Consider the following 19,893-nt stretch of genomic DNA (forward strand, 5'->3'; position numbering starts at 1 on the left):
TCAGGTACAGTGATCTAACAGAGCTCCTGATCTGCTCTTTGGATGCTTATTTCATGTAAAAATATCCCATTTTTTGTTAACAGTTTTTTTTCCTGAACTTGCATAACGTATACATGGCCTTTTCTTTGGATTTTACTTTCATGTGCTTTTTCAGATACTGCTTGTTTAAGTTTTTGAAAGGGAATCTAGTGCTGAGTTTCCAGAGTGCTTTGTTCTGTAAAATGGAAAATCCAATTGATATGAAATCAATACTACTTTTCCTCTGACAAAAAATGACAAATAATGAAAGCCAAATATAAGTAATTCATCTGCATTTCTTCAAAATATATGTTGCCTCATGGCCTCATGGCAACAAAGCCCATTTGGGTTCAAATTACAGCCCAGTGGTTTCATGTTCAGGATGTTCTGAGTTCTATGGAAAGGTGCTTTTGGTGCAGGAAAGCTGTTGATTCTTATTATATTCTTTAATTTCTCTACATGACACCAYTCTGAATGTGTCATGCACACACTCATTGGAAAACAATTCTGCATATTTATGCAGAAGTCCAACAATAACTCCAAATGCTTAGAACACTCAATATTTTGTAAAGTTCAGAGAATTCTTCTTACTTTTCAGAGTAGAAATTGCAGCTTATGGTATTGTTAGTTTTCAGGATTCTCCTCTTTCCAGCCACCTTTTTCTAAGTGTCATCAGACAGAATGCTTCCCGTTAATGCATTGACAAGGAAGATAATATTTTGTTCAGTGAAGAATGCTGTTTCAATGTCATTGAAAATTTGTGAATTTGTTTTGAACTTACTCTCTTTAGGAAAACATACTGGATTTTGCTTATTTGTTCCTGAAGAAAGTCTAAATAAGCCACTGAGCTAAAGTATCCATTTTGGTTCTATTGCTCTTATATTCTGAAAACTTAGTGCTTCAACACTTACAGAACCCTACATGCTTAGATATATGTATTTCTTCTGCCTGGATGTGAAGGACAGATTGTATTTATTGTTGGTATTTGTTATATCTGACTTCTCAATTGGCTCTTTCTTACTTCGCAGCTTTGCTCTGTCAGATGAAGCTTACAGATCTTTAAGGGACCAGGACAAAGACCAGTGTATTCTTATTACAGGAGAGAGTGGAGCTGGAAAAACAGGTAATAAACAGTTTTGGTCTTATTCAAATACATTCAAAGTTATTCAGACCTTTTCTATAAAGTGATGGTAGAGGCTGCAAGAATAGTGAGATATTGGTATCTTTTTGTGTCTGACCATTGCAGAAAATGAATGCTGTCATATTTTTTGCTGTATATAAATTAGTATTGTTCCACATCCTCACCATGACGTAGTCCACAGTATCATTATTAGTATGCAAAGCCATACTTCAGGACCACTGGGTTGTGATAGAGCATTGCAAGGGCCAGGATGCTTTTCAGACTCTCCGCATGGTGCATGCGGAGACAGCGAAAACTGGACTCTTGCTCTCAGACTGGATGGCAAGCCTTTGATGCTTTTGCATGTCGTTTAATAAATGTATACATTTAAACTGGATCATGCTGTTTATCCAAAGAAAATACACAATAGCAGCTGATTACTTTGGAAATGTCATCAGTCTTGTGCATGCTGTGCTCAGCTACAGTTCTGAGATTGGCTTGTGTTCCAGAACATTCTGTTTCTCAGGCAAAACTGAAATTGTTTTGAAAACTACTGCTAATTTTTAAATTGTGGAATGGTAGAAATGAAGTGAGGACTACATAATTGCAGAACATTGTAGGTAGTCCTTAAAAAAGAAAAAAGCCCCATATTTTCTGAATAACAGCTTAAAAGGTAGGAGAGTAGCGGTGACTTCCAAAAGACACAGCCTGTAAGAGCACATACATCTGTTTCCATGTCGTTTAAGAGATTTTCTTCTGAGTTTGACAAATGTGTAGCTTTTATGCTTCTACTGAGCAAGACTAAAAGTGTGTAAGAGGAAGCTGCCTTACAAGCCTTTTGTGAAAATGTGAAGTGTGGGGCTTTGTCCTTGGAGTGTCGAAGTTAATGGGTTTGGTGCCTTTTTGGTGAATGATGTCCTGTTTTTCTTTGTCAGATCAGTGGCTTCCAGTTGAGAAATCTTGAAATCTTGTTACTTTCCCCCTTTTTTTTTTCAGGTCAATAATATGAAAAAGCATGTGTATTTAGTAAAAGTATATATTAAAATAATTGAGTTCTTATTAATATGATTATTATGTTTTTTTTTCTAGGAGTTGGAACTTTAGAAAGGAGTTTTATACTGATTGTTTAATTTCCTGATTTCCCCAGGAACCATAAATTATCAAGCATCTCATACAGTTCAGGCTCATATTTATTAGTATGTTTTTTCAACTGAAGGGTATAGAAGTGTTTGAGTTTTTCAACTTGTTATTTATAGAGGAGGTTCTGGTAGACTCTGATTTGTATATAGATTCTGATTATGTTCAGTAGCTTCCATATTGGACATAATAAGAATTTTTCCCTTTTTTATAAAAGTAAGTACAGAATAATGAAGCTAATGTAAGAGTAGGGTTTGAAATTCAAGCCAATAATGGACTCAGAATCTCAGATATTCCCTTTCTAATGTTTGATGTAACTACGGTTGCTGAAATGGGTTTATTAGCTGAGAATGGATATTTCCAATACCAAGAAAAGGGGGGTGGGACAGCAGAAGCAAAGGCTTATAGTTGAAGAAATAAACTCAAAAGCACAAACTCCATGTAATGCTGTTTTAGAATATGATTTTAGTAGCCAGAATGCGTGGCACATTTGGCCTAGAAAAGTTGAAGCTGAACTGTCATCAATTTTTTTTTAAAGCTTTTATTTACTTCTAATTTTTTTCTGTGTCACTGCATATTTATCTTGATTATTGACTGGGCAGGAAACTGTGGTAGATCGCCAGAATGAGCAGTCTGTTTAAATGGTTTTAGACATTAAGGTTGAATCTTAAATGACGATTGAGTTCCTGACGTGTTCATTGGCTCAAACTTGCAGGTTAAAACAGAGTTCCTAATAAAAGAAAGGGGCTTTATTTTCTCTTTCAGCAATGTTCAAAGCCTATTTCTAGCTTTATATTCTGGTAGCCTTTTACTTCAGTTCTGGGTTTATCCTGATGTCATTGTGTGTGTTCTTAATGCATATGATTTTATAATAGCTTATTTGCTGCTTCAGTGCTTTCTTCTCACACATTGATTGAGTAGCTCTCCTTACAGATGTTGACTGTTTTGGGAAATACGTCAAATCAAATAGTTTAGAAACATTTGGGCACGTATTACCAGGAGAGTTTTTTTCTCCTCTTACTGCCGCACATCAACTGGAGTTTCTCAACACCATTAGTTGTCTTTCTTCCAAGAAGAAGATTCACCATTTCCTCACAACCACTGCCAGTTTCAAACCAGCTGAGATCCTTTAGGGGATGCTGTTAACTAAAAATCTGGAGCATCTTAGTTACCTTTTCAAGTAGATCTGTGGATAGTTTTTATGTTTTTTTTCCAGGTGTGTGTGATTAGGAGGAAAAAGAAAGGAACTGAAGTAGATTCAACTGTCTAAATTCAATGAAGAATAGGTGTTGGGCAGGGAAAGCCTCTTTGCTCACAGTGCTCCTCTTGCCGTACTGCTCTATCCTGCTTTCAAAGCACAGGCTGTTGAAAACAGCCATATCCCAAAGAACCCCCCTTTCTCTCTCATTGCACTGTACTTTCAGATAGCAAAGCAAATAAAACACCCGTGTTTAGGGGTTTGCTGCTTCTGCTTCCAATTTAAGCTGTAAAAAAGGGCTTACAGAAGGGTTTGATGTTTTTTAAAAGTGAATCTGAATTTAATCACACCCCCAAGGATCTTAGGCTATTTTTGCTTCGTGTCTCTGTATTAGGCACAATGAAGAAAGTCCTCACAAAATGTCATCCTTTTTATTAAAGGATCATGCGGGGGAAGAGAAAATAGCTATCTTCTTAAAAGCAGTCCAGATATCCTCAAAATTCTAAGGAATTTTGTAAACAATTTAATCTCAAATGGCATGAAATATTGCAAGGGTCTAATTAATGCAATCTGGAAGAGGGGCACGTTGCAGACTAGATCTGTGCCCTTGACAATTGAAGGACAGGAGAGATGAGACTGCTCCTTCCCTTTGGAGTGAGGGCGTCTTACATGACTTCTATTTAAAATCAGGGGGTTCTCTGTTAGGTTTGGAGGTCTGCTATGTCTGCCCTTTCTGCTGCAGCCAGAATCACAGCTCTGACCTCTCTGTCCCTCCCTGGACTAGTACATGTTAGACGTAATAGTCCAGTTTGAAATTCAGGAGTTTCAGACCTATGCACTTCTTTGACTGCTTTGATAATTGCAAGTTCTGGTTAAAACCATGACAGCAGGGAACTGATTTTAAAAAATGAGAGTTGGGTTTGAGTAATTGAGGGATTAAGTGAGATAGGAGGTCTTATGGTCACATCTATAGTTCTCCCTGCTTCCTTGCGTCCCACATTGTGGGTTTGCTCATTTGTCTCTTAAATACAGGATAGTAATTTAATACTAGCAAAAAAAATGTTTAAATAGGAAAAAATGAAAATCCAAGGGATAATTTTTTGTTTGTTGGTTCTTTCTGAGAGATGACTGAAAGGTTTCTTTGAAACTCTTAAATTTCTAACAGATCTTTGAAAAGCAAGGAATGTTTTTTTTATTACCATTGTGTTGAGTTGATAAGGATTCCAGCTGTTAGCAACTACATTCTGTATCCTCTGATATTTCCTCAAATTTTGCTTTCTTGCATCATATTAAACATCACAGACTCTGTTTATAAACAAAATCTCCTGGCTGCTCTTTCTCCTAACCAGCAAAAACATACTTTTTTTTTAATATTTGTTACTATCTGTATAGGTGATTGACACTGACTATGGACCCGGTTTTGCAAGTCCAAAAATTGTACCAGACTGTTGAAATTTTGTACATATAATTTAGTTTCATTTCTTACATGAATGTTTCAGTTTCTCTCAACGTTATACTTGGAAAGGGACTGCATAATTTTATGTGACCATGAATTACGATTATTTATTTACTTGTAGTTTACATTAGAGTTGTAATTACATGTGTATAGCATGGTTTGTTGTGTGTTTACACTTGTGTGATTGTGTGTATGCTGATATAAACTGGATTGACTTTTGTATCTTAAAATGCTTGGGCCTGTTTTTTCAGGGTAGATTAAAGGATCTTTAACATCTCAGCTAGAAATAATGTTCTTTCCTTATTGAATGCCTCTTATTCAGACTAAATGAAAAAGTAACTATAATGTCCCATATCCGCTGGTGACCTTTTTTAGTTCTGACAGGCTCTAGGTTTTAAGTCTAGTAGGGCTCAGCATTCGTCTACTGTTGTAACTGCATGGGTCCCATTGCAGGATGACATCCTTAGTCATTTCCAGATGGCACAACAGCACAGAAGAAAACTGAACTGAAATGTGATTACATTTCCTGTCTGACATGATGAAAACGTAAGGGAGATTAAGCCTCCAAATCCTCTTATTACCTCTTTGCCAATACTTATCACTGTTTTATTTTGCTGTCACCCCACAGAGGCCAGCAAACTTGTCATGTCATACGTAGCTGCTGTTTGTGGAAAAGGGGCAGAGGTCAATCAAGTAAAAGAACAACTTTTACAGTCAAATCCAGTGCTTGAAGGTAAGATTCTCACAGAGCTTGTAGGACCATATTACCTTCTGGGTGTATTAGCTTTCCTGATGAGCTGGTTTTGAAAACTGAATCTGCTGCTGTTTCATTGTTATTTGATGTCCGAAACCATAGGAGATGCTTTATGTAAGACAGCAACAAGAATATACAGTTATTCAATTATGGAGAGGTTTTCTTAAAAAGAAAATTGTCTCCCTTATGAAGTGAGAGCTTAGGAAGTTAGGTCATATTTCCCAGCTTCGTCCTGCTGCTCTCTTTGAACATCGCATTTCTTAACTCTGGCTTTATGGTGTTTGAATGTATCAAAAGAATTAACTTTAGTGCAGTCCTTGTGATTCATTTCCTTCCAAATATATTATTATAGTCTCTAGAAAGCGATCAATCTGTTAAGTATTACTTTTCTTTTAGGGAAAAAAGTGAAGAAATGGATCTTGGAAAAAAATAAAACAATCAGTATGCATGCCTGTTGTTCCCTAAGACTTACTGTTCCCTAGGTCTGGGGAGAGACCCACCTCTGTCAGTCTGTCTTCCTGACGATTGCCTTTCCTGCTCTCCCATGAAAGACATTTTGATTGTTCGTTGTTTTTTTTCTTGTTTTTAATTATTCTTTTTAATATGATGATGTGGGCTGCCAGAACAGGATTTTCATTTTTCCTAGAGATAGGATGTACAGTCCTCAAAGCTTGCAGTTTTGTCCCGTTGTCTAATAATTGCCTTCAGAAGTGCCTTGGTTAGAGTTGACTTATTTAGGTCTATTGTGTTGATTCTTGGCTCAGTTTTTTCCCGCAGTTCTCTAAGCTATTGTGGTACTAAGACTAATTCTTATGACTGCTATACAATAATTGTGCATTATGGCCAGATGATATGCAGTGTTTATAAGACTACCAACCGTCAACATTTTATTTATTGCTTAACAAACTATACGTATATCCAAGGATTTGGGGTCTGTGGGGAGCAAGTATGCTACGCATTATACATTTGGCAATAGGAAAAGAAATTGAAAAAGGGAGGGAAAAGCAAAAGTTAGCAGAGAGCTGTTAACTGGCTTGGTAAAATGTGGTCATTGACTGTGTGCAAAAGTTGTAAGAAACGAAGACTTGTAAAGAAAGGACAAAACGTTAAATTTTAAGACTAATCAAAATGTTGGATGAGTCTGTCGTGCTGACCAGATACGTTCCATTTCTGGCTGAATGGAGGGGTTGCAATCTGCCCTCGTTTCTGATTCACGGAGAGGAGTTACGGTTGTTTCTGTCGCTGTCCTGCAAGGCGGGCTTCAGGCCTAGGCAGAAACCAAATGGGAAGCGCAGAGGCTTCGGTAGCCAAGCCTAGGTTGCTCTCCAGGGACTGCCAAATTTATCAGACTTCATGCTAGTTCATGAATCCTTGTTTTAATATAAGAGGAGTACACTCTGCTCACAGAATAGTGCCTTATGATTTTAAGGTATTATTTGTTCTGTTTGGTGTTGCTGAAGTAACTGCTTATTTAGCTTTTTGGGAGGTAGGACACTGGTATATTCCATGAGGCCGCTGCACAGGCCTGGCTACTTACATATATTTTAGGCAGAAATTAAGCATTTGTGGTTAGATTTGTTTTTCTTTGGTTACATAGTGCTGTTTCAGTCAAGTTGCAGTGCAAGAAAATGACATAAATATTACATAAGTGTAATTTATCTTACGGGATTTTTTTTTTCTTTTTTTAACTATAGTTGTTACTGTAAATTAACTTTAAAAACAATGAACTTCAGGGAAAACTGAGGAATGTGTCTCGCTATATAATGGAACGTTTGTATTTGATTTTGTGCAGTTATAAATGACTCTACTGTTTAGCTCTGTGTTTAGGAAAATGCAGCTCAGAGATTTGGTTGTTGAAAAGATGATTTATTACAGGGCATAAAGATTTTAAAAACAATTCTGTCACTTATCCTTGGCCTTCAGGAGCAACAAACTTTTCCTTTTGGCTTCTGTTCTTCTATCAAGAATAAGTCTACTCATGAAAGTTTGTTGAAGACTAAAAGCATGTATTTATTTCTACCCAAAAAACATTGACTTGACTTGATCTTTGAAAATATATGATATATAAAAATAAATACTGGGATAAATAATCAAAGTCTCCTGTTGGGAGTAGGAGTACTACCTTTAATAATCAAGAGGAGACTCTCTGGTTTGCCAATGTGCACTCTAAGGCCTTGAGTTGTCCCGCAGCCTGAGTTTGGGTTACAGGTGTGCTCTAAGCTTGTGGCTGCCCGGCTGAACCTAGCCCGGGGGAGTCCTTTCTCGGAGAGATTTTATTGTCAGAAAACTTGAGCTAAGGAAATTTAAACCAAATTTTATTCAAAAAGCAAGTTTAGGTCAAGCTGAGGAGAGTGTTTTAAACTTTCTCTGTAAACCAGACTTATTTCAGCTGATTAATATTCAGCTTAAACTAAAATGAATGTTTGGAATGGTGTAACAAAATCAGTTTGAAAGCATTCATAAAACTTTTCCATGCAAACAATTTTTAAGTATCATTCTGTAATTTCTTCACTTCTGGCCTCCATCTTTCTTCACCTTCAGTTCTGATAGCTAAGATCCATTGCTTTCTCTGAACCTTTCCTGAGGAGAAAAAAGTGATTCCTAGTATTTCTTATATTTACAGTTGTTTGGGTAGTAAAATTGTGAATGGGATGATTCAAAACCCAAGGGTGTATGCTCYGTTCAGGTGCAGGTTTGTCTTGGAACAGTTTTACCTTGTGTGTTTCTAACAAGGGAGGTGTCAATGCAAAATGGCTTTGGAATTTCAAAGGTGTTTTCTCGTTTGTAATAATCTCAGTCTCTCCCCAGTGATTAATAACTGCAGTGAATGGAGTATTGTTTCTTAGACATCTGTTATTCTTTTAAATAAATAAAAAAGTCATAACTTTTTACCATTTAAATATTATTTTACTGATAGTTTCACTCTTACTATTTGTTTTCCTCTTCTGCCAGCTTTTGGAAATGCCAAAACTGTGAGGAATGACAACTCATCTAGATTTGTAAGTATTTTGTTCAAGGCTGAACTTGATTTCCTTATAGAAGAGAATGTTATATTGTTGACTTTTTCTTTTTCACCTTATGCCAGCCATTAGGCTTCTGTAAGAAACAAATAATTTAGGTAGAGAACTTTTTTGTAGTTATCTGAAGGCCTTGGAGTTTCGAGAAGTCTAGTGGTCAGTAGTATTCAGTGTTTTATTTTGTACATTAAAGTGTGTTCTCCTTCCCAAATACATTAGTAGTTCATTAGCAGTCACCCATGTTTTTAAAAGATGTCTGACTTCCTTGTCAAAAATTATGTTTGTTTCTGATATGAGCATAAAGTTCTGTTGAGAATCATCGTAGAGCAAAACAAGCCAAATTGAGGAGCTGACAGTCTGTGACTGGATGAAAACATAATTACAGTGCAGCTGGATTTTTTTAATTTTCTGGCACTGGTGGCTTTGTCAGAGACCATGTGCCTAGCGACTCGTCTGCTTAGCAAGTTTATCCTTCTGCATGATCTTGTTTTCCATTTATATATATACTTTTTTTGTTAAAATCTCAATTTAGGTTCTTATTTAATCTGCATGAAGTTTCAACCTGTGTTTATAATTTTAGTTTTAATGTAAATATTTGTTATGTTACTTCTTTACTTATATTCTTTATAGTCAACTGGTTTAATCGAGATTTTTAGTGTGAAACAATGAAAAATTATAGGAATTGACAATTGGCAAAAAAAAAAAAAAAGATAGATGAAGCTACATTTGGGAGATTCAAAAGTGTGAGTATTCATCATCATTTCTCCTGCTAAGATCAGAAGCTAGAATGCTACTTTGTAATCTGCTCACTTGTGTGCAGCAAGGTCATAAAGATTGAGACCCGTAGACAACAGAAGACAAATTAGTACACTTGTAAAATAGTGCATTACAAGTAAAAGCCCATGGATAAAAGCCTGGGATATAATGACAGTGGAGAGTGGCTTTTTTTTCTGCATGGGAGACTTTTCTCCCCTTCCCTTGTGATTCTTGAGGGCTGGTATTATTGTTTCCACGCGGGTAAGAGTGTTCCTGCTGTGGCTGTCACTGCCCTGGCTCATGGCCTGAGCAAAGGGCATTTATCACTGGCCCTGCAATGTCCCACATGTTTGGGGAAGCAAGGTCAGGGCCAAAATCTGAGGCACTGCTGAAGACCATAGAGAAATTCTTTGATAAAGAGGGTAGAAAAAAATGCAACTGTCAGAGATGAATGATGTGCTATGGAAAGAAGGATGTGACAGCAAAGAAAAGAAGAGGTGGCTTTGAAAACGGGAGTCTTTCCAGGACAAAGTGCAGCCAATTAGTATTTCCCCTTTCAAGTCCTTGCTTATAAATACAAAGCTAAAAATACTTTTGGAAACATCCAAATGGCCCACTCCTTGGGAAATTAAAATTTAATTATCTGATTTAATTTTTATCTTAAAATTTTAATCAGCTCAGAAATAACAAGAAAGTACAAACACTGTTCTGTCTAGTCTGCTTCAGCTGCCAGCAAGGAGAAGAATAGAGTTTAAGTAGGAACTTAATAAGCCAATCTTGACAAAATACCCAGTAAATCAGATAATACATTTGAGATAGTGGATATAAAGTGCTTGATTTTTATGTTCTGTAATAAAAATCAAAAAGGAAAGAAAAAAAAGAAATCTCTTCCTGAATGCAGTGAGTGAGGAGGTATAAACACAGGGCTTCCCTTTACAGTTGATTGTTTCTGTCCTCTGTTGAATAAGCACCAGAGGACACTGAGATCGTTTTTGTGCATGGTTTGTGGAATTTGTGTGAATTACTACCAGCAGCTCTTATCTTCCTAAACTTTCTCGCCATTATGAGCTGCACTGCCTTTGACTTTTACGCTCAGCATGGGTCTTTCCATTTTGTCATTGTTAGAAGTAGCTGTTAGTAAATTAAATGCTTGTCATATACATTAAAATGATGCAAAGACCAGAATGATCTTCTGTGATGTGGAAAAGTCAAACAGAAGTCAAGGAAACGCGCTGCACAAGTGCAACAGAAAAAGTGAAATTGCTTTTGCGGTGACGGTCTGTTAATTGTTGCCTCTGGTCTCCTGAGTTACAAGGCAGAGAGTTCAGTAGGGAAAAAAAACATGGCTTTCACAAGGCAGATGCACACTTACGCACATACACCAGGCAATTACTAAAAATAGTTGTTACCAAACAGTTCTTAAATACAAACTGAGTGGCTATCATGTGAGTGCTTTCATTCTTCACGCTCCTAGAAGATTGTACAGCTAGGAAGTAAGTCTGCTTGGAAGATCATTAACTTTGTTTCTTCCTGGATTCTTCCATTAATAAGTATAGTAATACCTGAGTGGCCATAAGTACTGTTTGGTGTTGTTAGTACACTGATGAAAGTTTGTATAACACACTTGTTGTTAATATCATCAAAATTTTTTATATCCTTATAAAGTGAGGAAATTATTGGGTTGTGTTACAAGCCTGATTAAAGCAGTTGTCATGAAAATCTTTGGCTGCGGTGATGAAATTGTCTTACAAGCTTTGCATCTGAGCATGCTTTTTAAAATTTAATAGAATATACAAGAGGTTGCCAGATTGCCCTTTTGCCCTGTAAAAATGACCAACTAACTCTTAAAATTTTCTTAAACAGAATTTAAATTCTTGAAATATATTGCTTTCACAGGGGAAATACATGGATATTGAGTTTGATTTTAAAGGTGATCCACTTGGAGGAGTTATAAGCAATTGTGAGTATTACTCTTTGTATCAGCATATTAACAGCTTAAAATGTTTTATTCAGAAAGGAAAATGGTTAAATTATTGAAAAGATAGATACAATTGTCTAACTGAATCCTTCTCCATTGTGTGATAAAATCTGTTCTGCTTTTTAATTTTTATATTCGTTGTTGTTTTGGTGCTGATTAGAGTACCTTAGAGTAAGTGAAAACACACTTGAAGACACAAGTATGAATAGTAAGTGTATTGTATTGTTTTAAAAGGTCACGAGTAAAGAGCATGCGTCCATATGTTGCCTTTGAAGGTGGTTGCAGATGAATAAGGGTATCTAAGACCGTTTTTATGCTTGAATCTCTGGATTCAGTTGGTGTCACTTCATTTGATGTGTCAGGCATTTATGTTAGATGATGGCTGAGATATGCCATTTTGTAATTAATGAGAGTCACTCAAAGTATGCTCGAGATCACCAGGAAACGGGTATGTTTATATGAAATCAAAGCAGTCCATGCTAATTTTAACACACCCCACAATCTGGGAAAAGGCTTAGAGTGAGAGAGGATCTACAGCTGTTGAGTTTATGAAGACRAAGGTGGCCTTAGAACGTTGTTACTTGAAGTAAGAATACTGCTATGAAAATCCAGAAATTCAGAAATTTTAACCAGCTCTCCGCTGGGAGGAGAGAGACTGCGAACTGAGTGCCAATTCAGGGTGTTTTGGGATGCTTTTCTTTCTAGAGCTTAAATGCGGCTTTTTAGAGAAATTGCTCTTTTGTGTTATATAAAGCTCTGTGGTTTTTGTATTTTTAAGCAGGGGTGGAAGAGGGCAGTGAGTGGCTATACTAGGTGTTGCTGACCTAGCCTTGACCTATCTTCCTATTCAGCCAAATTCATCACTGATTCTAAAGGTCAACCTTTGGCTCCATTGCCATGTTAGTAGTTGTGAAATAATGAGAGTCTTCCAAGGTGAACAAAAGCTGAACTATCCATATGTAATACAAACTTTTTAAAAAATTGTAAAAAGTTTTGCACACGAATGTTGTAGTTTATTTTTGCATAGGTCAAACAAAGTATTTTCTTGCCCAGATCACTTTTTGCAGCTGTTGCTGGAGGAGCACAGTTTTTGTGATAGAATAGATCTTGAAACTCAAAGGAGTAACTGTTTAGCTGTTTATGGCTATCTATTAACTTTGATGTTTTGCAGTTAAAGAAATTTGAGGCCAAACATACTCAGTGAATTCATCAATAATTAAATTTAGACAAAACATTTAAGCAGGCTAACTATGTTTTTGTGTTTTTTCCCCCCACATTCAGCTAAAAAAAAAAAAGAAATTTCCTTTATGGAATGGACATTCAACAGTTTTTCTGTGAAAATACCATGCTGAGTCATCTAATAAAAATATTGTGTCACATCAAAAGGAGATCCAAATAGCTACCTTGTAGTTTGCCTGCCTTATAAATCTTTGCAAATTGTAATTATAATGTTGCATGAAATTATAAAGATGTGATGATATATATCATCAAGGGTAGACTTAAATTTAGATGCGCCTAAAAGATTCCTGTTGTAGGCCTTCTGCCTGTGTTCTCATGTTTTCTGAATATCTAATAGCAAGAAGACGAATATAGATTAAAAAATAAAGACCTGATTGTAAGCCTTATTGTGGAAAAGATGCTACTTGTTGAACTGTGAAACACTTCATACTAACACAGTATGTCAGAGATAAGTACCAAGTTCCTGTAACTGGCTGTTAATGCATCTCATTTTTGCATAAAGTGCTTTAATGGTTACCAAATGTGATAATCCATCCATCTCTTTAAATACTTGGTTTGAATTCCTTACAATTTTAAAGTGAATTTTATTGTCCTCCCTTAGATTTTTCCACACTTCTGGCATCTGCAGCACTGCATTTATTTGGATGAGAAATGTTTCTACTATGAGGTGTCACCATTCTAGAGATATCAAGGGGCTTAAATACTTTTACACCACTTATTGTTTATTCCAGTTCTAGTGAAATGTAGGATTTGTCTTCTTACTTCATAAAGGAGGAAGTCAAGTAGTGCTGAAGTTTCCTGTCCTTAGAAGGGAAAGTATGATTGGTTTGTTAATAAATATTTTTCACTTTTTGACCATCTTTTGGTTCAGTGTTAACATGTTGTGAATATGATATCAATATTTTGATTAAACTTTAATAGTTGCATCTGATGAGCCTGATTTCCAAGCACCAATGAAGTTAGTGGACTTTTTGGATCACAACCTATGCCACCAAGCTGTATTTCTTACTGTGAGTGACTGGAAGCAGACATGTTGAAAGTCTGGTTTATTTTGGTAGCAAGGAAGGTGATGAAAATAAGCTGCTAATTTTATCATATTGGTTCAGATAAGCAGAGAACCATCAGGCTACAAGGTCTTATTGAAAATGCTCTCATTGGTCCTATTCTGATGTTATGAATCTCCGTGAAAGGCTAGTCAGTCCTGTTTTATCTATGCTATTGAAAGCTCTGTAGCAAGAAAACGTAGGGCTGCTTATATAGTCATTAAAATATTCCTTCTGTCTGAACTCCAGAAATCCAACAGTGAAGATGTCTGATCAAGTCATGTTCTTGGTAAGCCCAGTACTTTAGAGGCACAGAYTTGTTAGGTGCCAAAAGAGTTTGAAGCATGCTCTGCCTGGGACCCCCTTAGTGAGCACCTGGTCCTGGTGTGACCTGCACAGGGACAGTTCTTGTGGCATCCGTCAGTGAGCTTTTATTTTTTAAGGACAAGGATTCAGCTACAAAGAAGCCTTTCATAGGATGGAGCCAAAGGGTGAAATTATCATGACAAAGCTTAATTCATGCGTCTTGTCCAGCTTCACAGGAATGGAAATGTCCACTGACTTCAGTAGGAGCTGATAGATCTGGAATATGTTTCATGTGCCCTAAATGGAAGGGGAAATCTTTTGAGTAAAATAAGAACATAGATAATAAAATGAAAAGGATTGTAATGGTAGAGTTTTGTAACGCTTATTAAGTTAGACAGATCTGGTATGTTCCCAAGCTGATGGTAGTTTTATATTTGAAGATTATAAATTATATAAACACTTATTACATATACATTGCATAGCTGCTTAGAGCTTCTGAGAGCACAGACTTGTAATGCATTTGACACGTTGTTTCAGTACAATCATACAAAGAAACTGCGAGTGGAACATTTGCGATGAATGTGATTTATCCAACCTTTAAGTATATTACTTTGGGCAGCAATTTTTTCTCCTCTAGACCTCAAACAAAAATGATTTTAGATACCATATGTTGTACTTGTTGATCACATGTCTGCCTTAATTGAGGCATGGGGTGAACAAGAGGGTAAAGAATGCTTAGTAAGCTGCAATATTTTGTAATTTAGTAAGTTTGAGTCTTTTGAGTCTTCCCTTTCTGTCAGTGTACAGGGAAGGTCCGGCTTGTTTTTGTAAACTGTAGGAAATACTGGAATTTCCTGCCCTCRATGGAAGGGGAGGTGTATAGTCCTAGTGCTAACTCTATCAACCAGTGCACATGGCCACCCTAGCTTTTTACTACATCTCTTATTTCATGGGCGTGGAGTTGGGAAGCACAACGTATTCTTTTAAGCTCTCCTGAACATTAAACACTTGTTGTATTGTCCACTGTGCTTGTAAGCATCCCATCGCCGTTGTGTCATAAAGTACAGATGCCGGTGCCCTGTCAACAGTACGCATCTGCTTTAAAATACACTTACAAAACAGTAAATTGTATTTAAATGTTCTCTTACAGAATAAAGTATGGCATATATCTGCTCTTTCTGTCCTCCCAAGTGGTGTTTCCTTTACTGCTGGTTGGCTGCAGTGAACGGTCTTGTGAGAGCTTATACAAAGGTTTTTTTCTCATAGAACTTGTGAAGAAAGGCACTTGGAGGGTTTCGTAATTAATTTGCTTTTGCCTAGGTATAATACTATGGGAATAAATTACAGAAGCCATCAACACTGTTCTTAATTTCCCCTTTTATTAAAACAATCACGTTAATGGGGATGGGAGCAGGAGAAAGGAGAGCAATTGTTTCTTTTCCACCTGCAATAACAGCATAATATGTATTTCATGTAAAAATGGGTATGCTTGTTATTAAAGTAATAGGTGTTAATTGCAGTAGTTTGTACAGCTCTAGAATATGACTGTTTACCCACAAATGCTGTGTCTGTTTTGTACTCAAGGTGATGTTTCTGTGTGCACTGGGTTAGTTAATTTGTGACTATTTTTGTTCACACTAAATTTTATAGAAAGCATGGATCTTACTATATTTTACCCAGAATATTTGTAAATCTTAAATTTTCACATTTCAGCTGGGATTACCTCCTGAAAGATATCTAGCATTTTAGCATTAGGTGATCTTTCCTAATCTGCTTAAGTCCTTCAGTGACTTAATGATTAACTAGAAGATAACAGTGGTGCATATGAAGTACCATGTATGTAATGCCTGCTTTTGAAAAGCCATTTTTAACCAGCACAGTGTATTTAAAGTCCAAATGACAGGTTTTGACTATCATGAAAAAAGTCCTTATTTTTTTTTCCACTTTCTTCAAAAACAGCATGAAAGAAGGCCATGATCTTTATCTAAAGCAACAACTTTTATGTTAGCAATGTGTTAGTGATAACTTGTTCTTCTTTAAAACTTGTTCCTTTGTTTTAAAAAACAAAAGTAATTGCTCATTTACTGAGAAAGCAACAACTCAGGCTGTTGRTTTTAGTTATATGATTGTAGTTAGTAATTTTCTTTGCTCAGAGAAATATTACGTAGGATTTTTACAACTAGACATTCTGGAAAGAGATACTCTTTCTCATTTATTTTTTAATCTTAACTTGTTCCAACTTCTCCATTAGTGTTTCATTTAGCACAGTTGTCACTTTTCACTCAATTGTCTTGCCTACATTAGGAAGTGCATTTAAGAAAAACTAAATAGCTTAGCTCATTAGCTCATTTTTAAAGGTCACTTATCACTTGAACAGTCAGGAATTAATACTCTTAAAACTGTGTAGTCATTGTTTTTCACTCTACATACTCTCCATCTGGTAGTTTTTTATTGTCTGATGCAATTTTGCATTGTTTCGTTCAAGAAAGTATCATTATAAACTTGGTGGGAATAATACAGAAAAAGCTCTTGAGAAACCACTATTGTGTTTTCTTTGTCATCAGTGACATTTTTGACAGAAAAGAATCAAGGTGGGAAAACAGAAAACAATCGTTTTGGCATAATATAATGTGGGTGTAGAGATAAGTTTCTCTGACTAGAAAATGTTATGTAAGTTTGAAAGCCAAAAAGATCCTTGGTTGTGGCTGGTTGAAGGGAAAATGAATAAAAATAATTTATTCTGTATCATTCAGAATGTATACCACCACCACTATAGTGATGACATTTTTTCTTGTAATGTTTACTTATTCCTTTCTTGAATGTGGATTCAGTCTCTAGTATATTTCGAGAAACGCAAGTATCCCAAATATTTCTGTATCAATCAAGAGAAGTGACTGAAAACAAATCACGTAAACTTATGTGTCATAGTTTGCAGAAGTATTGGGCATCTGTTGTTTTTTTGTTGTTGCTAAAGTTGAGTTCAGTTGAATGGTTTTGCAGGATGTGCCTATGGATCTCTTGCATTTAAAACCAGTGTTATTTAGGAATAAAGAGTCATCTTCAGAACCTGAGGGATTTTGAGTCATCTGGTTAAATGGCTATTAAAACAAAATGCTTTAAGAATATTAGTTGGCAATCTGACAGTGATTTAAAAAGTGATTGTATTTTCAGGATTGACCTTTCCAAAGCAATTTAATCTCTACAGTTGTTTTGATACAGGAAACATATTAGATGTTTCTCTTCAAACAGAAGCAGTGTTAGGTAATGCAGAAAGAATATATAATACATCTATAGGGTATATATAAATCTGTAAATTCTCTCTAGATCATTCTGTATATTACCCATATATAATTTATACAGAGTATATAATGTAATATGCATGGAGTTCTCTTTTTTTTTTTTGTTTGAGCTTATCTTTATATACATAAGCAACAGCTGTCCACACATGCCACTGTAAACTTTTTAGTATTATCAAATGAATGTGTGCACAAATCTGACATGCATCTTTGTGTCTTCCCTTTTGGCTGTTCAATCCACAGAATTTGTAATCATGTGAGAGTAAGTACAAAAGTTATTGATTGCACAATAGTTACTTTAAAGTAAATGCAGTGGGTTGATTTACTAAAATGCTAATAGGTCAAACAAAGGGGGAAAAAATCCAGTTTTCTAAGAGTAGGGCAGATGGTTTGGATCTTTCCTACCAGTCTGATTTCAGTCTATGTGTGGACAGAAAGAAAAGAAAAAGAGAARAAAATGAACACAGTTTTAAAAAGAATGGGTAATGGCTGCTCCGTTAAGGTGAATACCTGACCTTCTGCCAGTAACTGCTTTCTGGAGTTTTTTCCTCAATTACCCAGGCTGACACAAAATATGGAACATTGGACTTTGGAAAGCTGGTTGTTAAGTAGTTCAACTTCTTGCTTCTAAAATGTATATAAATGAAATAAACCACAGATAAAAATTAAAGACAGTTATCCTAACATAACTAATTTAATATATGCTCAAGAAACTGTTTGTCAAATCTCCTGAAGGCATACATGTAATTAGAAGACGACTTACATATAATATTTTGCCAGGACTATGTAGCTAAGGTTTTATGACCATGGTTGAGTAAATTTATACATAGAATGTTTTTAAACACAAATAAGCCAAACAGCTTCACAAGCTAGATTGCTTCAATATCCTTTGAAAATATAGCCATTTCCTGAAGTGTGTGTAGCCACCACGGGAGCTGAAGTTATTTATTTATTTGAGCTTAAATTTGGCTGTGCTCCATTCCAACACTTAACTTGAGAACATTTATGGACAGCACGACTCTTGGTTGTCTTATGTTCACCTTTCCTTTCTTGGCCCAGGTATTAATACCTGAACAGCAACCATCTTCTCCCTTTCAGTTATAAACTAAAAAACCGGAGAGGATCAGATTGAGGAGGAAGTATCCATCAGTGAGGCTTAGACTGACTCTTAGTTTGAGCTATGATAACTGAAGGAGGAGAGCTCCGAGCTTGCATGAAATCACAGGCGGAGAGATCGTACCAGTGACAATTCAGTGCTTCGCTCCTGGCAGAGTGCAAAGCTGTGGGTGCGAACTGTGCTTTCTGATCTCTGCCTTTCAGGCATAGCATCAAATGCCACATGTCAGTTATCTGTGATAAAAAAAAAAAAAGCTAATAAAATAGAGAAGCAAAAGTGTAAATCTGTGACCTGCCCCCATTCTAGTGTGAAGATGAACTCCTGGCAGTATAGAAACATACGGTTGTGTAGGCATAGCTGTATGTTGTCGCTGTGCTGAAACATGTACATATTTGGAAGGAAGAAAAGAAAACTGTAGGATTATTGAGTTATAAAAACACATACGTCTGTTCAAAAAAGACTAATTTTCTGACTTGGCCCCACAACACACTCAGTGTTGTAGTGGAATTCATCCTGACATGATCTTCACCCTTTCAGCTGCTCTGCGTGCTGGGAGCTGCACTCACTGTCACCCACTGCAGGGATTAAAATCCTTCACGCAGACCACGGCACGTTTACAGGATAAAGCAGTTTGGCTGGTCTCTAACAAACTTGAAACTGTCCTAGCGTAAGCCAACAAGAAGATTAATAATAATATACTAATTTTGTCCTTGTTGTCACTAGTTAATTACTAGAGCAGAAGCTATGTCTGCTATAGTTTATTTGGAAGGACTTTCACGTGCTTTTATAATTTTGTGGCCTGAAGTCTTTGGTTCCTATTGCATGGGAAGGTGCTTAAGCTTAGATAATTACAGTGGGCTGAGACAAAACACGGCCTGTAACCAGCAAAAATATGAATACRTCCTGTTGTCTTCCTACTTGTTCATCCATTCAAGAAGCAAAGCATGGAGCAGACGCTCTCCATGAGAGTGGAGGTGCATGTCGGGAAGCTCACGTGCAAAAGGGGAGCACACCGGGCCCGACAGCTGTGGGCCGGGAGCAGCTACCGTGCCGTGGGGCTCGCCAGCAGGGTTGGCAGCGCACAGGYGGCTTCACACCACGCGAAGGTGGGACAGGGAGGTGTTCGGGTTTGGTAGCGTCGCTGGCGAGCCGGTGCGCTGGAGCCTGTTCAGCATAGCTCAGTGTCACCTTGTAACGTGAGCAGTTTTGTATATGCTTTTTAGTAGATTGCTAAAAATGTGAATTATTTTTTGTCTGTAGCGACCGTGTAAGTAGTGAAAAATAGACGGTCAGTTTTGTGGTGCACTTAGGGCCTCCAGGGCACCAAGTGGTTCCTCTAATTTTCCTTGTTGATAAGACTAAACAGGCTGCTCAGTTTCAGCAGCAGAAATGAAAATTTGGGGAAAGGAATAGTTTACATGCTGGATGTTATAGTATTTAGTAATCCCGCGTGTCTTA

The 19,893-nt window shown here is 36.6% G+C and overlaps 1 protein-coding gene across 4 annotated transcripts in view; it reads left to right on the forward strand.

Annotated features, from left to right (window-relative positions):
* The window catches only part of MYO1B (myosin IB), a 98,613-nt gene that overhangs the window by 33,596 nt on the left and 45,124 nt on the right, over positions 1-19,893 (forward strand). For all 4 annotated transcript variants that reach the window (XM_026091722.1, XM_026091725.1, XM_026091723.1 and 1 more), the window contains exons 3-6: positions 1,047-1,141; positions 5,558-5,662; positions 8,636-8,682; positions 11,353-11,416. In XM_026091722.1, the coding sequence (XP_025947507.1) occupies positions 1,047-1,141; positions 5,558-5,662; positions 8,636-8,682; positions 11,353-11,416 (311 nt within the window). The remainder of the gene's footprint in view (positions 1-1,046; positions 1,142-5,557; positions 5,663-8,635; positions 8,683-11,352; positions 11,417-19,893) is intronic.

Source organism: Apteryx rowi, unplaced genomic scaffold (assembly GCF_003343035.1).
Source record: "Apteryx rowi isolate R43461 unplaced genomic scaffold, aptRow1 scaffold_92, whole genome shotgun sequence".
Classification (NCBI taxonomy): Eukaryota; Metazoa; Chordata; class Aves; order Apterygiformes; family Apterygidae; genus Apteryx; species Apteryx rowi.